We start from the raw sequence: 13,912 nt of genomic DNA, 5'->3' as shown, positions 1-13,912 counted from the left end.
ATAGTGTCCTTGCGGGTTACTCGATGTGAGGGTCTAATGCCAAGTCTGAGACGGTGCACATGCCAAACCTAGACCTGACAATGCCAGGGGTACGCCTGCGAAGGACGTCTGCCATTGCCGGTCATAAGAATGCCTTACTTGAGTGAAGAAGTGTCTCAGATGCTGCCCCTTGCTGCCCTGGCAGAATATATTTGCCGCTGGCAAACGGCGGAGGTGAGGGGGAGAACGCACTGCTCCAGCGGTCAGGGTGCCGTTCGAGCATGAAGCACTGTCATTAGGATCGCTGATGTCTCCTGCAGCTGTTTGAAGTCGAAGTCCACTCATTTATTTCCTTGCAGCCGCAAGGATACAGGATTTGATGATCTCTATCGAGTGCTCTCCGTGTTCAGACATTCTCAGCGGGGCCTTCCACGGAAGGATGCTATCGAGGGGGTCCTGGGTGGAAGAACAACCGAGATTCATAATTCCTGATCGTCTCTCGGGTGAAGACGGAGTAAGGGCCTTGTAGATCTTGATGTGGACGAGGAGGAAGATATCTAACCTGAGTAGTGGTGATTTTTAGAGTACTCTTCCGAGGATGTACGACCACGACAATCAAGGATTCCGCGCTCTCCGGTCCCATTGCTACGAGTACCATTCCTGGCAGCATAGTGTCTCTATCCAGCGTGCCCCATCCAGTAACTCGGTCCTTGTGCCAGATGGAGACTGCCACGGATGCCGAAAAGAGCGTGCGAGCTGATAGACATGCTCTCGCCGAGTTACCAATCGCTGGTACCCCATTCGAAGAGTTGCCCTATGATGCCCCAAAGGCTGAAGAGACAGATGGCGTCTCCGAGGATGAAACCCCGGGTATTTGGACGATAGTGTGGTTGACGACCGGCCTGTGCATGGGCATCTTCTGCGTTGCCTTAGTATGCGAAACTCCGACCATCTCCTCTGAAGCATACCTAAATCGTTCATAGGACAACACAATCCTCGCGACCGCGATTCCCAAAATCTCCCTGGAGTTTGAGACCATCAGCGATGTCGGGTGGTATGGCAGTGTCTACTTCCTCACCATCTGCTCGGTGACCCTCTTGTTCGGGAAGCTGTACACGCTTTATCCCCTGAAATGGACCTTTTGCGCGGCTCTGTTCCTGTTCGAGCTTGGGTCCCTGTTATGTGGTGTGGCTCCCACCTCGACCGCGTTGATCATTGGACGCGCAATCGCCGGTCTGGGCAGTGGGGGCATCTTTCCCGGCGCGGTCCTGATCATGAGCGAGACGGTGCCGCTGGAGAAACGAGCCCTCTACAACGCGTTGATCACGGGCATGGCTGGGATCGCTGGTGTCACCGGGCCCCTGTAAGCTGTCTTTCACCCGCTCTGGATCCCTCAATTTCTAATGCTTTATAGGATCGGAGGCGCCTTCACCAACCACCTGACCTGGCGATGGTGCTTCTACATCAACCTGCCTTGTGGCGCTGTTACAGCTCTGGCGGTTCTTTTTTCGTATCATGACAAGGAACGACCGGCGCGTTCGCAGCTGTCTTGGAGGGAGAAGATGGGCCACCTTGATCTCTGGGGACTGCTCATCTTCGTCCCCGCCATTGTCTGCCTGTTCCTGCCGCTGCAGTGGGCTGGCACCAAGTACCATTGGCAGAACGCCCGGATCATCGTGCTGTTTATCCTCTTCGGAGTGCTCATAACCGTCTGGGCCGCAATCCAACGGTGGAAGCAGGAACGGGCAACGGTGCCCCCGCGGCTGATTGCAATGAGAAACGTCTGGGCCACAGCGGTCTACACCGTCTTCTTCTCCGGCTCCTACTATGTGATGGCGTACTACGTGAGTCTTCCACCCCCGCCAAACAATGGACCCAAATTCACGATCTCTGACACGATAGTAGTTCCCAATCTGGTTCCAAGCCGTCAAGGGCGCGTCCGCCATGTCATCGGGCATTATGAGCATCCCGATGATTGCCGGCATCTCCCTGTGTACCTTGATCGGGGGCATTGCTGTCAACATGATAGGCCACTACATGCCCCTGATGTATCTGGGGACGATCATCCTCTCGATCGGCTGCGGGATGTGCAGCACTCTGACCGCGACCTCCGGCCACCCGGAGTGGATTGGCTACCAGGCCCTCGTCGGCATCGGGGCGGGCTTCGGCTTCAACATCCCTCTCATCGCCGTGCAAGCGTCGCTCCCGCCTGACGATATAGCGACGGCCACGGCCATCGTCATGTTTGCGCAGAACCTCAGCGGCGCGCTGTTCATTGCCATCGCGCAAAATCTGTTCCAGAACCGACTCGTCGCGGCCGTGGTGCAGTATGCGCCGGACGTGGCGCCGGGGGATGTGATTGCCGCCGGTGCGGCGGAGCTGGCGAGCTCTTTTTCGCCGGCGGTGCTGCCCCAGCTCAAAGACGCGTATAATGCGGCGACGACGCAGACGTTTTATCTTCCTGTTGCGGGGAGCGCGCTGTCGATTTTTGGAGCGGTGTTTCTGGAGTGGTTGTCAGTCAAGAGGGAAAAGACTGCCAAAGTCCCTGCGGTTGTGCACTGAGTTAGGGTTTCCTGGGAAGAACGGCTTGTATCCTAGATATCTAAATCTCTCCTTCAACTAGATCGTGTGGTTGGAGTACGATAAGTCCTTCCCACCTAGTCCTATAGACAAGATGAACTTAAAGGAAGTCCAAATTGAGCCGACTGTTCTGTTTGTCCTAGTATTATCCATGGGATTGTGACTGCCTTGAATAACCAACTGAGGAAATAGTTGCCCCATACGCAGATTTTACCTCAGCTAGTTCGTATCTTCGGAGTACGATAAGGCTTCCCCCCGGCTCCCATGAAGACGATTAACGTAGAATAAGTGACGATTGAGTCCACTGTCCTTTTCGTACTGCTCTTCTCCATCGGGTTATGATTACCTATTGGCTATCCGAGAAGAGAGACTTCGCATACGCAAATTCAACTCAGTTACTGGTATTCATGAATCATTCCATACATTCCAAGAAATTGTACCCAGATTCAAGACCCATCCTTGTGCCCCTCTTCTGTCTTTCCAACAACGCGACTAGACTATGCCTCCGGCTTCCTCGCCACGATCAAAAACATGGGTGAAAAGATGCCCAACGCTCCGCCACGGTACATGCCATCCAGAATAGTGACCACCAAATCCACGACCTTCTGCGACCCGGCCGGGAAAAGCGTCAGCTGCTCCAACTTACCCACGACGGCCTGCAGCCCGCGATTGACCAGGGGCGAGGCGCGGGCGGCAAAGAAGACGCTCAACAGCGCAAAGGACAGCCAGCCCTGCTTCTCGAGAGTCGGGTCACTCAGCTGAGTCTCCCAGGGGATCTGGTCCGGGCGGGCGCCGAGGTCGTCGATGGCGAGGATCTCAAAGCCGACGGCCTTCATGGCGGCGATGGCCTCGGCGGAGGTGTGGATGCGCGCGAGCCCGCCGCCGCGCTCGATGTTGGTCTTGACCTCGCGGTGGACGGGGTTCGCCTCGTCGTACTTGTCCGTCAGCAGGGCCTCGTAGACCCCGAACCGCGCGCCGGGCTTCAGCACCCGGAAGATCTCCGAGTACACCTCGACCAGGTCGGGCGCGTAGCAGGTCGACTCGATCGCGTACGCCCCGTCGAAGGTCTCCGCCGCGAAGTCGTCCATGTGCAGGAAGTTCTGCTCCACGAAGTTCACCTGGTACCCCAGCCCGGCCTCCTGGGTCAGCTGGCGCGCCTGACGCAGCTGCTGCGCGTTGATGTTCAGCCCCGTGATGTTGGCCCCCGTGAACCGCGCGATCGATCGCGCCGGGTTGCCGATCCCACACCCGACATCCAGGATCTTCTCGCCTTCTTGGATGTTCACCCGGTGCGCCAGGTAGTGCTCGTGCCGCACCAGCGACTGCGCCATCGGCTCGTTGGGCGAGAGTCGGCACAGGTGCCCGCACATCCGCCCGGACTTCTGGAAGATCGAGGTCACCAGGTTGTAGTACCTGATTGTCGTGAGTGCGAGGCAAGGTGAAGGAACGTGGGCGGGAATGGGACTCACTGAATGGAAAGGGCATCTTGCGCGGCTTTCCGTTGCTTCGCAAGAGTCAGCACGGCTTCTGAAATGGAACACAGTGGAAGAAGACGTAGTCTGTACAAACCTCCAGCTCTTCAGGCTTCTCCTGGTGATTGGGATCGGCTTGCTCGGGATTCCACACGCGGAAGTACTCGTCCGCATCTTGTTGCATTTGACCCATGGCGAGTTTTTGGATAGGAGAATGGATAGGCTTGTGGTTGAGGATTCTCGTAGTTGCAACGTGCACCGTGAGTATCTCACTATATAGATAATATAGATAGGAAAATTGGAACGACAGTGAAGCCAAACGACTGCCGGTAGTGCCAGTCTTCACTCCCTTGCCTCGTGCTGATGCTTGCCACCTCCAGAGGATACATAAACTGCTCCTGGCAGGATTGAGACACCGTTTCACCGACTTTCTAGGGTTGTCTGCTATTAGGCATGGTGCTGCACAGGGAGGGGAACACCCCTCACTGCCACATTATTGGTGAGGATAGCTGCAAGCCGGTCTAGCCCTGGCAGACGACAGAATACCATTGTTTAGGTTCATTGGTCCCCCTTGCGTCCTTGACGCCGAATGTAAATCCTCATCCGACCAACCGCCAGCCGGCTTTGAAGGGTAGTCGGTGTCAATGGGCTGTGCGCTAGCACAGACTGACATGTGTGTGCACTACACTTACCGTCGCGATCCATAAGAACGAGATTTAGAGAGTGGCCATACTGATAGGGTGCTGGAAATGGATTGCCACGGGTTCATCCATTTTACTCTTGGCTATGTTGGAGCACCCCCTCAATAGACTGTCTTACGTGGGTCGGATTATATCTCCAAGGCGTGGGAAACTACCGCACACCGGGGAATGGGACTGGCTTGGACATGGCGGGTCATTGCTGAAAGCTCGAGATACACTAAAGAACGTTCCGATGCTGGAATTGAGAATACAGGCTGTCGGGCTCAGGATCGGGAGGAACAAGAAGTTTTGACCATAAATTTGTAGTCAACAACAGTTAACTGCGGTACATCGAGACAACAATGTAGCTACCACGATCAGACGATATATCACCTTTGAGGTACAATTGCATCCAGCCTAATCTCACTCTCCCTCGCAAGAAGGCCATAGTCCAGCCACTATTGTGAAAGTCCACCCTCCGCTCAAAGCAGTAGCATCCCCCCGTTCGTAGCCAGCGTCGACCCCGAGTTATACCGGTCCTTCATCAAATACAGATACGCCTGGGCCACGCTCTCCGGGGTCCCGACCTGGGCGACCGTGGACTTCTCCTTGGCCATCTTGACCGCGAGATCCGTGGCGCCGCCCAGGATATCACGGACCGCCTCGGTGAGCACCGCCCCGGGGGCCACGACATTGACGCGCAACGGCTTCAAGTCCACCGCCAGCCCGCGCGCCATCGCCTCCACCGCGCCGCAGTATCCCGAGATGACCGTCCATCCGGGATCCGGCTTGAGACAGTGGGCGCCGCTGGTCAGCGTCAGCGAGTTCCCCGCGTCCTGCTCCATGTACGCCGGGAGGTGCTTGGCCACCATCAGCGGCGCCACCAGCCGGATCACCCCCGGCCGCTGGACGTCGGCCACCGTCAGCCCCTCCAGCGCTGGCGGCTGTGTCATGTCCGCCGCCGTGATCACGACGTGGTTGATCTTGCCGTCGCCGGCGGCCAGCGCCAGCAGTCGCTGCACGTTGGCTTCGACCGTCTCCGGATCGCCCAGGTCGCATTGCATCCCCTGGATCCGGTCTGCGGCGGAGTGCGGGCTCGATTCTTGTAGACGGGTCAGGGCCTGGTCGAGCTTGGCCTGCTTGGAACCCGCGATGGTGACGATGGCGTCGTGCTCAACCGCTGCTTCGGCGACGGCGAAGCCGATCCCGGACGTGCCGCCGATGACCAGCACGCGCGTGTTGCGCAGCTGGTCGGTATACTTTCGGGCGCCTTGGGTCATTGTGCTTTTGGTGGAAGAGGAGCTGTAGGAATAGGAGTATGGAGGCCCTGCTGCGTGAACGGAGGTGCAGAGAAGGGGGGGTGAGCTGTTATCAGTGAAGTCCCTATTCAAGGCCTCTATCAATCGTCATTACCGAGGTTCATAGGGTTACCTATACTCGAGTGGGAGCCCCTTGATCGGTGGATGAGGCATGACGCTGTGTCTGCAAGTAAGTGCCTGGCTTCAGGTAGAGCTACATTGTCTTGCGCACCACGCATATTTTTCGTCCAACATGAGGGAGACAGTGCACGACGCTAGGTCTGTTGGAAAGCAAACAACAGGGGGGCCAACTGCGAAGACCCTTGCGTCGCTTGGCACTTTTCCCCTTCACCGCAGTTCCGGACATGCTACACATGAGCGAAGACAGCGAGTGAGATATGGCCTCCTTACTGACAATCACACCGGTAAGATAGCCCTTGCAGGAACGCTTTTCGATAAGTGACGCAATTCATAGCCAGGCAATCGGACAGTCTAAGAGAAAGTGTATAGAGGCCTACTACCTGTCTATCGCACCGTTCGCGTTCCCAGTCACTATCGCAGCATTAGATACAGCAGGATGGGTTCCATCGGCGAAGAAGTCCAAGTCATCATCGTTGGGCTCGGCATAGTCGGGCTCTCGGCAGCGATCGAGTGCCGCGAGAAGGGCCACAAGGTCCGAGCCTTCGAGAAGAGCGATATCCTCAAGCCTATCGGTAGGACTCCCCACCCGTGGCTCCTTTCTGATGACTGCTCATGATGTTGTTGGTGGGGTAGGCGACTGTATTGGCCTCCAGAGCAACGCAACACGCATCATCGGACGATGGGGCAACGGGGCGATCCACGAAGCCCTCCGTGACTGGGTCGTCACCGCAAAGGAGATTCAGATCCACAACTCGTCCGGCGGCCGGATCATCCGCCAGGATCTCTCGGAGGTGTGCAAGCAGCACAACTACCTCCTGCCGCGCTCAGAGCTGATCCGGGTGATGTATGAGCACGCGCGCAAGATCGGCGTGGAGATGACGCTTGGCGTGGACGTTTCCGACCCTGTTGAAGATGAGCAGGGCGCCAGCGTGCTCGTCACGGCGCGGGATGGCACAAGCGAGCGAGTCCGCGCGGACTGTGTGATCTGCAGCGACGGGGTACACAGCAAGATGCGCCAGGCGATTATGCGTGGGCAGCCCGTCGAGCCGCGGCCGTCGGGCTATGCGGCCTTCCGGGCGTTGGTCGATATCGACCGACTCAGGGCAGATCCAGAGGCCAGCTGGGTGTTTGAGGGGGTGGAGGAAGCCGACCGATTCGACGTCTTCTTCCTCTCTGGTGCCCAGATCGCCCTGCAGTCGTGTAACAAGGGCAAGGTCTTCTCGTGGTTCTGCATCCACCAGGTATGAATCTGTGTAGCTATACGTCCCATACTTGTGTCTACACATGTTGACTAACCACGGCTTCAGGACACGCGCAACCTCCTCGACGTCTGGACCTCGACGGCCGACCCTAACGAAATGCTCAACCTAATCAAAGACTGGCCCATCGGCGCGCGCCTCTGGTCTGTTATCCGCCACACACTTCCCCAAAAGTTCATCAACTACCCGCTCTTAAACCACGAACCGCTATCGCACTGGGTCTCCAGCGGTGGCCGCCTCATCCTCATCGGCGACGCCGCGCACCCGCTCTCCCCGGCCGCCGGGCAGGGTGCATCCCAGGGGATCGAAGACGCCAACGTGCTCGCGACCACGCTCTCTCTCGCGGGACAGGACCAAGTGCCCCTCGCCCTCCGGGTGGCGGAGCGCATTCGCTACGCGCGGGCCTCGGCTGTCCAGCTCATCAGCCACCGTTCGAACGAGGGGTGGCGGAACCAGGACTGGGACGCGTTTGCGGCGGACGAGGAGAACGTGGCCTCGCTGCCGCTCGAGACGTGGATCTTCGGGCATGATAGCCAGGCGTATACAGAGCGGGAGTTTGAGAGGGTTGCCAGGGCAGTCCGCGAGGGCCAAAAGTATCGACCGACCAATTTGCCGGAGGAGCTGTGGGGGGAGCTGTCGCTGGCCCAGTATGCTTAGGGTTTACCATCCTAGAACAATAGAATGCACGTATCTTGCTTACTGAGCATATGGGATACATCCATGCAAGCTTTAAAGCCTGTACGCAAAAGGTAGGGTCGGGCTGAAAGATGACTCTGCCTGCTGACCGTCGGAGGCCCAAGAACGCATACTTAGGGCTACCTCCTTCGAAAGCCCTCCCGGGGGGAACGGATCCTGCTACATGGGGTACGGATGGAAATGGCGGTCACTTTGTAAACGCAAAAAGGCTTCAACTAGATATTCTTGTTATAGTAGTGACTATCTCGGCGAAATCAGCAACGTGCAAGGGGGCAGTCTACGGTGAGCGACACGCATGCTAACTGATAAGTGGCGCTTGCCAGGCCGGCCATGAATTGATCCGCTTAGTAGGAAGAATGGTAATAGACGCTGAAATACGGCCCCCCTTTGCTCCAGGCAAAAGAGACGTATTGAATGATATCCGTGGTCTGCTCGAGGTCGACGCCGGGGCTGTAATGAGACAGGTTAGCATAAACCGCACACACTTAGGACAAGGTGGGTAAGGCCTCATACAAGTAGTCCTGGATCGTCTTGATGAATCCTTCGCCCGTCGCCGTCAATCCAATGTGCTGCATGAATTTGGCAATGCCCTGCGCATTCTGGAGATCGTTCTCTCCGTTCATGTCCACGTAGAACTTGGGCATCGGCTCGTCGCTGTTGGGTAGAAGCTCATAGTTCCAGATTCCCACGGGGCGTCGGTCCTGCGAGAATATTAGTATGTGTAAGAAAGCAGACAGTGTTTGAAGCTTACCTGGCCAGGGGTCAGGTACTCCCAGAGCACCCGCATATACTCCAGGCCCTTTTTGTTGGTCTCGCGATCCATCAGGCGACCCCCAAGCGTCCAGATCTCCTCTACCTTGGTCCAGGAGATGTCCAGAAGTGCTCCGTAGACCTTCAGCCGCGCCTTGGCCGAGTCCACACAATCGAACCCGACAAACGAGTACTGGTTATAGCACTGGCCTTCCTCCATGTACTCGTTGACAAGCGATACCACCCGGCCGCAATCCGGCACATTCTGACCTTTAGTAATGGCCTTTTCGAGCAGCTCACTCAGCCCAGTGTCCCCCACCTTGCACTTCAGCGCGGGGTAAAGATAGGTCTTGACCGTGACCGCATCCCCCTTGAGATCCAGCCCAAACGCCGCCTGCGTCTTGAATTTGGACCCCTCCAGCTTCGCGCCCCCCAGGTGATCACTCTCCTTCCGCGATAGCGTCAACGTGCCAATCAGGGTATGGAACAGCGACGGATCGAACCCCGCAAAGCCCAGTCGACCCATCTTATTCAGCACATTTGACACGGTAACCATGTTGTACGGATCCCGTGCACCGCCAGAGATTGATGAGGCCGGCTCAAAGCCAATGCGCACGGTGGGCTGCTTGCCGGGCTGGTAGTTGACGCTGAACTCGACGGGGAGCCCCGAGTGGGTGATCGAGGAGTGCCATGTGTGCGGGTGGGGCCCGAAGTTGGGGATCATCAGCGTGTTGTACAGGGTCAGGAACTGGCATTGCTGCGGGAGAGTGTAGTCGGCCGAGGAGAGGATTCTCGAAAGAAGAGGCGCGGTGCGCGTCCACCATTTCTCCTCGGCGTCGTTGGTGAAGTCGAGGGATCTGGTTAGGGAGGTGTAGATTTCTGGGTCGGGGTGTTTGGGGGTTTGTTTAGGAGCTGCTCGGGGGGTGTCGGGTTCGATGGAGACAGTCATGTTTATCGTGATAGTAGTATTAATGTTGAGAAAAGACCAAGCTCGTATATGGAGTAAGATAGGGAACTAGAACTAGTGACTTAGACGGGCTCGATTGATGAGGAAGCTAAGGAAGCTCGGCTACCGAATGCGATATATATATATGTAGATATATACACAAGGCACTTGCGGTGAGCATCGTGCATGACCATCGTACACTGATTACTTAACTCATGGCTATGGCCTGGTAGGCCTCGGAATTATTGAGTACTTTGCCATCCGAAAAGCCTTGTATAATCCTACTAGAATCTTCTTTTCAATTGAGTACATAACATATCTTTCTTGTCTTATACAATCTATATATCACTGATATCAGAATTATAGCTATAATCGATTTCTTCTTCTTTACAATATACAGGCTGGTTCCAAACTCTCAGAACACATATAATTCGTGTTACAGCCTTTTGTGCATCTGGAATATATCCCTAGGTGTGTGGAAAATCATAAGGATTTATTCTAGTGATATTACAAGCTCAAGAAGTATTATCCTTCGGACCTGTAGCTGAGTTATAGTTGGTTCAGCTGTTTACAAACATTGTTGTTTACTACTGTGCCTGATTCAAGCGCCTTGATGGCTCTTCTATTGCTATTCACTTCTGGAAAGCTCTCCGGCAGTGCCATCTTGTTAGTGTAAAAAGTATATCCACCACTACAGTGTTTTCATAACTAGACAAGCGAGGTAAATCAACCACGTTGGATGTGACTTATTAAGGCGGTGAACTTGCCACTTCTGATTCCACTGACAAATCATGCACAACCTCGCTGGGTGGCATGAAGAGTTTTAGAATCATACAGTAACCTGCAGACTGCAGTGTTGGTAATTTCTGTCCAGCAGTAGCCCCCTTAGGACATCGAAGCTCATAGACACGATTGTCGCATATTCCCATGGACAATGCATTGTTGCTGGCTCATTTTTCCTCCCTAGCTCTTCAGGAACAGCCACCTCGCCGATCTGCGGTTTCTAGACACTATAGATCGACCAGATACTTACTGCAAGGAGCACGGGGCTGGCTTGCATGTGGTCTATCTATACCTCGAACGCACTGTGGCCCGCGCAGTAACTACTTTAGGTATGGCTGTCGCTTGCGCTGTGACGTGTCACATTCCATCACTTGCAGCTGCACGCCCCTCACGAGTGCTGCATACACACTGCATATTCCCGCAGATGCTTGCAGGAAGCCCGCAGAGAACTGCCCAACACCTCAAATCTCAATGTCGGGCACAAATTCCGCGCGAGTACCATATTTAACCACCCTCCCTCCTCACCTGCAGCAGCCGATGACAAGCCCCTCGCGCCACCCCCCCCTCCCCCCCACCACGACCACCTCATCATGCCTTCCCGGAGCAAGGGACTAACCGTGGCTATTCTCGGATGCGGTAAGTAAAAACCCTATCAATCATCTCAGCCATCTTTCTTACAACATCCCTGACCGAACTAAAAAACCCGGGCAGGGAAGATCGGCCAAGCAGTGCTGCAGGGCCTCCTTGCCGCTGCGCTGCAGGCCCCGACCACGACCAATGACAGCGCCACCAACCCCCACCCCCTTGTCGACAGCATTCAAGTGACGGTCCGGTCAGACGCCGCAGTGGAGCGAGTGTCGCACGCTACGCGCCCCTTCCTGGCCGGGGCCGGAATTGGATTCCCTGGCGTCGAGATCTGCAAAGGCGACCGCAATCGCGCCATCGCGCTGCGCGCTGATATCGTTCTGATCGGCTGCAAGCATACCGCGCTGGCAGAGCTGTTGGCGGACCTGCAAGGAGGGCGAGGCGATCTGTGCCGATCCCATGGTCGTGATAATGATCAGATGATCGTACCTGGGTCCAGCCCTCGGGTCTTGGTGAGTCTGGTCGGCGGGGTCTCCGCTGAGACTATCGCGAGGCAGATGAATGGCCAGGATAATGGCGATCAGGGCTGGCTGGTGACGCGGGCCGTCTGCAGCGTTGCGGCAGCTGTGCGTGAGTCGGTCACCGTCTTGTCAGATACTGAGGCGTGGACGACACATTCCGCGGCTCGCGGTCTGGTCACCGCTTTGTTCGAGCAGGTGGGTATTGTGCGATGGTTACCGGAGAGGCAGATGCATGCCGCGTCGGCGCTGGGATCGTCGTCGGTGGCCTTCTTTGCTGGGATCATCGCTGCGCTGGCTGAGGGGCTGGGGGCTGAAGGCGATGACGAGACTGAGAATGAGGACGATGCGGCTACGCTGCCCTTGCAGGTTGCATTGGAGATTACGGCTCAGGCTGCTCGCGGTGCGGCGACGCTTATTCATCACCAGCGCGCGCCACAGGAGATCGTGGCTCAGGTCTCAACGAAGGGCGGTGCTACGGAGGCTGGGTCTGCGGTTCTGGAAAGCAAGAGGGTGATGGAGGGTCTACGGGAGTGTACTGTTGTTACTGCAAAGGCGACGGCTGGACTGGGCGCAACGAGCTCGCAGGGTCGAGGTTAATCTCAGTCATACAGCTTCTACATGGGACCTCTAGGTGGGATGGCTTCGAAGAGTATGAGATATAGATAGTCTTTTTCTGCATCTGGAACTGAGAACGACAACACTAGAGCTAGAATGTGAAACCCCGAGCATTCTCTGTATATTGGAGCATTCTATAGACCTTGAATACGCTCATCACGAGTAATAAGAACTAGTAGGCCGTTGCCAATCGTTGCTGGTGATACTGCAAAGCCGTCATCTCCCCATACGCCGCCGGCCTTTCCTCGGTGACAAACTGCGGCAGAGGCGCAACGGAGGCATCCCGGTCCGCCTTGAGGAAGAAGGCACAGGACCGACGAGAGGCAATCTTCCCCGAGCTGAGATGCTTCATGGTTGGGGGAATAGTGACCTGGTGCACGCCCGGGCGGAGGACATTGTTCGTCCACAGTTGGAACGTCTCGCTGATGTTAACCACCATCTCCGACCGTTTCCCCGCAACAATGGGCAAGAAGGAGTTAGGGTTCGTGCGATCCTCCATCTCCAGTCCGCCCTGGCCGTCTTGAAAGAGGCAGGTAATCACGCCGAGGTCTGCGTGGGGATGGATGCGGCTGACTTTGTTGCGGGCTAGCTCTTCTATATCGATTGTCGGGTAGTGGTTGAGACGTAGCTCGCTGGAGGATCCTCTGCATTTGTCGACTAAAGAGCCCTGGGGGAGGTCGAGCCCCATCTCGATGCTGCGCATGATGGTCAACGCGGCCTCGTGGGACTTGATGTAAAAGTTCTCCATAAAGGACTGGAAGCCTGGCAGGGCGTTGTCCGGCCAGCGATTCGCGAAGGTCTTATCATGCGGTGACCCTGCGTCAAAGTGCTCCTAAACCGTATCATCAGGATCCGTCCATGAACAAGGTGAACAGAAGACTCACCCGCGCATCTGTGAGATCGATGGAGCTGGCCCCACGGCTGAACAGCCGCGATGTCTTCTCAGCACCCACGCAGCTCCATCCCCGCTGTGGAGTTGGACCTGCCGGATTGGCAATGGCTAACTTCTGCTCTGCTTCCAGTTGAAAGAACCGTTCATTCTAACTCGGTTAGTAAGACGCTATTGTGCATTTAGGGCGGAGGGACACACGCACCCACATGAATAGCTCGTCGATGAGCTCGTCAGAGAGCCCATGGTTGACCACTTTGACAAAACCACATCGCAGCACCGACTGGACGAGTTCGTCCGCAAAGTCTCTTTGCTCGTCATGTGTGCCGGAGATGAAGCGCGAGGCGTCGACAGTACTCTCCCGGCAGTGAGCTGCTCTGTCTTCACATAGACTACCCATTTTATATTGCGGTTGTGTTGAGTCCTACCTAAGTACTGCTAGTAGCTGGCAACCGCGCACCCATGTCCTCTGGTGAGGTTAAGTAGCTCATTGACAGCCGTCGAATACGCAAGGAGACTCGGCCAGATCACGGGCAATGATCGCATTATTCGGGCTCCTTCCGTTAACCGGCAACTACCTAAACGGCTCTTGGACGCCTCGCAACGTGTCGTGGCATAGTGATGTTGCTCTATGCCGATGGTGGGTTTGATACGGCATCAAGGGGTGTCGTTAACGAGTGGATCCACATACCTTGCCGCAAGGAGAAACCAACCGACT

At 56.1% G+C, this 13,912-nt stretch overlaps 7 protein-coding genes across 7 annotated transcripts; 3 read left to right on the top strand and 4 right to left on the bottom strand.

Moving 5' to 3' along the window:
- Positions 1 to 698: 698 nt before the first annotated feature.
- BO72DRAFT_455638 (MDR family MFS transporter) lies at positions 699 to 2,541 on the top strand (the record flags this gene model as incomplete). The annotated part of the gene is made up of 4 exons (XM_040946241.1): positions 699 to 911; positions 963 to 1,342; positions 1,394 to 1,823; positions 1,885 to 2,541. 4 exons carry the CDS (start codon positions 699 to 701, stop codon positions 2,539 to 2,541), a joined length of 1,680 nt encoding a protein of 559 aa, XP_040805185.1.
- A 343-nt stretch (positions 2,542 to 2,884) lies between these two features.
- BO72DRAFT_444724 (putative sterol 24-c-methyltransferase) lies at positions 2,885 to 4,416 on the bottom strand. The gene is made up of 3 exons (XM_040943882.1): positions 4,129 to 4,416; positions 4,029 to 4,063; positions 2,885 to 3,972 (listed from the first exon to the last, which is right to left on the bottom strand). Exons 1-3 carry the CDS (start codon positions 4,222 to 4,224, stop codon positions 3,057 to 3,059), a joined length of 1,047 nt encoding a protein of 348 aa, XP_040805184.1. The 5' UTR covers positions 4,225 to 4,416; the 3' UTR covers positions 2,885 to 3,056.
- A 494-nt stretch (positions 4,417 to 4,910) lies between these two features.
- On the bottom strand, positions 4,911 to 6,181 carry BO72DRAFT_444723 (NAD(P)-binding protein). The gene has a single exon (XM_040943881.1). It carries the CDS (start codon positions 5,989 to 5,991, stop codon positions 5,194 to 5,196), a length of 798 nt encoding a protein of 265 aa, XP_040805183.1. The 5' UTR covers positions 5,992 to 6,181; the 3' UTR covers positions 4,911 to 5,193.
- A 341-nt stretch (positions 6,182 to 6,522) lies between these two features.
- BO72DRAFT_444722 (FAD-dependent oxidoreductase) lies at positions 6,523 to 8,113 on the top strand. Its single transcript, XM_040943880.1, has 3 exons — positions 6,523 to 6,722; positions 6,784 to 7,391; positions 7,458 to 8,113. Exons 1-3 carry the CDS (start codon positions 6,587 to 6,589, stop codon positions 8,064 to 8,066), a joined length of 1,353 nt encoding a protein of 450 aa, XP_040805182.1. The 5' UTR covers positions 6,523 to 6,586; the 3' UTR covers positions 8,067 to 8,113.
- A 192-nt stretch (positions 8,114 to 8,305) lies between these two features.
- On the bottom strand, positions 8,306 to 9,893 carry BO72DRAFT_524635 (DMATS type aromatic prenyltransferase). The gene is made up of 3 exons (XM_040949889.1): positions 8,857 to 9,893; positions 8,619 to 8,806; positions 8,306 to 8,555 (listed from the first exon to the last, which is right to left on the bottom strand). Exons 1-3 carry the CDS (start codon positions 9,802 to 9,804, stop codon positions 8,450 to 8,452), a joined length of 1,242 nt encoding a protein of 413 aa, XP_040805181.1. The 5' UTR covers positions 9,805 to 9,893; the 3' UTR covers positions 8,306 to 8,449.
- A 1,250-nt stretch (positions 9,894 to 11,143) lies between these two features.
- BO72DRAFT_241004 (pyrroline-5-carboxylate reductase family protein) lies at positions 11,144 to 12,382 on the top strand. Its single transcript, XM_040939923.1, has 2 exons — positions 11,144 to 11,220; positions 11,296 to 12,382. The coding sequence occupies exons 1-2, from the start codon at positions 11,175 to 11,177 to the stop codon at positions 12,285 to 12,287; spliced, it is 1,038 nt and encodes a 345-aa protein (XP_040805180.1). The 5' UTR covers positions 11,144 to 11,174; the 3' UTR covers positions 12,288 to 12,382.
- On the bottom strand, positions 12,339 to 13,772 carry BO72DRAFT_396592 (isopenicillin N synthase family dioxygenase). The gene is made up of 3 exons (XM_040942036.1): positions 13,400 to 13,772; positions 13,190 to 13,345; positions 12,339 to 13,137 (listed from the first exon to the last, which is right to left on the bottom strand). The coding sequence occupies exons 1-3, from the start codon at positions 13,592 to 13,594 to the stop codon at positions 12,478 to 12,480; spliced, it is 1,011 nt and encodes a 336-aa protein (XP_040805179.1). The 5' UTR covers positions 13,595 to 13,772; the 3' UTR covers positions 12,339 to 12,477.
- Between the last annotated feature and the right edge of the window lie 140 nt (positions 13,773 to 13,912).

This window comes from Aspergillus fijiensis, assembly GCF_003184825.1.
Source record: "Aspergillus fijiensis CBS 313.89 unplaced genomic scaffold BO72scaffold_6, whole genome shotgun sequence".
Classification (NCBI taxonomy): Eukaryota; Fungi; Ascomycota; class Eurotiomycetes; order Eurotiales; family Aspergillaceae; genus Aspergillus; species Aspergillus fijiensis.
The sequence above is the reverse complement of the archived record's forward strand: the minus strand, read 5'-3'. Positions and strand labels throughout refer to the sequence as shown.

Bases quoted from the DNA above. Each gene is read 5' to 3' on its own strand.
- BO72DRAFT_241004 (XM_040939923.1), top strand. From the start codon at position 11,175: ATGCCTTCCCGGAGCAAGGGACTAACCGTGGCTATTCTCGGATGCG. The intron at 11,221-11,295 runs GTAAGTAAAAAC...AAACCCGGGCAG, and splicing joins CGTGGCTATTCTCGGATGCG to GGAAGATCGGCCAAGCAGTG.
- BO72DRAFT_396592 (XM_040942036.1), bottom strand. From the start codon at position 13,594: ATGGGTAGTCTATGTGAAGACAGAGCAGCTCACTGCCGGGAGAGTACT. The intron at 13,346-13,399 runs GTGCGTGTGTCC...TAACCGAGTTAG, and splicing joins TCGACGAGCTATTCATGTGG to AATGAACGGTTCTTTCAACT. The intron at 13,138-13,189 runs GTGAGTCTTCTG...GATACGGTTTAG, and splicing joins TCGATCTCACAGATGCGCGG to GAGCACTTTGACGCAGGGTC.
- BO72DRAFT_444724 (XM_040943882.1), bottom strand. From the start codon at position 4,224: ATGGGTCAAATGCAACAAGATGCGGACGAGTACTTCCGCGTGTGGAAT. The intron at 4,064-4,128 runs GTTTGTACAGAC...ACTCTTGCGAAG, and splicing joins AGAAGCCTGAAGAGCTGGAG to CAACGGAAAGCCGCGCAAGA. The intron at 3,973-4,028 runs GTGAGTCCCATT...CACGACAATCAG, and splicing joins CAAGATGCCCTTTCCATTCA to GTACTACAACCTGGTGACCT.
- BO72DRAFT_444723 (XM_040943881.1), bottom strand. From the start codon at position 5,991: ATGACCCAAGGCGCCCGAAAGTATACCGACCAGCTGCGCAACACGCGC.
- BO72DRAFT_524635 (XM_040949889.1), bottom strand. From the start codon at position 9,804: ATGACTGTCTCCATCGAACCCGACACCCCCCGAGCAGCTCCTAAACAA. The intron at 8,807-8,856 runs GTAAGCTTCAAA...ATATTCTCGCAG, and splicing joins AGTACCTGACCCCTGGCCAG to GACCGACGCCCCGTGGGAAT. The intron at 8,556-8,618 runs GTATGAGGCCTT...GTCTCATTACAG, and splicing joins AAGACGATCCAGGACTACTT to CCCCGGCGTCGACCTCGAGC.
- BO72DRAFT_444722 (XM_040943880.1), top strand. From the start codon at position 6,587: ATGGGTTCCATCGGCGAAGAAGTCCAAGTCATCATCGTTGGGCTCGGC. The intron at 6,723-6,783 runs GTAGGACTCCCC...TTGGTGGGGTAG, and splicing joins CGATATCCTCAAGCCTATCG to GCGACTGTATTGGCCTCCAG. The intron at 7,392-7,457 runs GTATGAATCTGT...CCACGGCTTCAG, and splicing joins CGTGGTTCTGCATCCACCAG to GACACGCGCAACCTCCTCGA.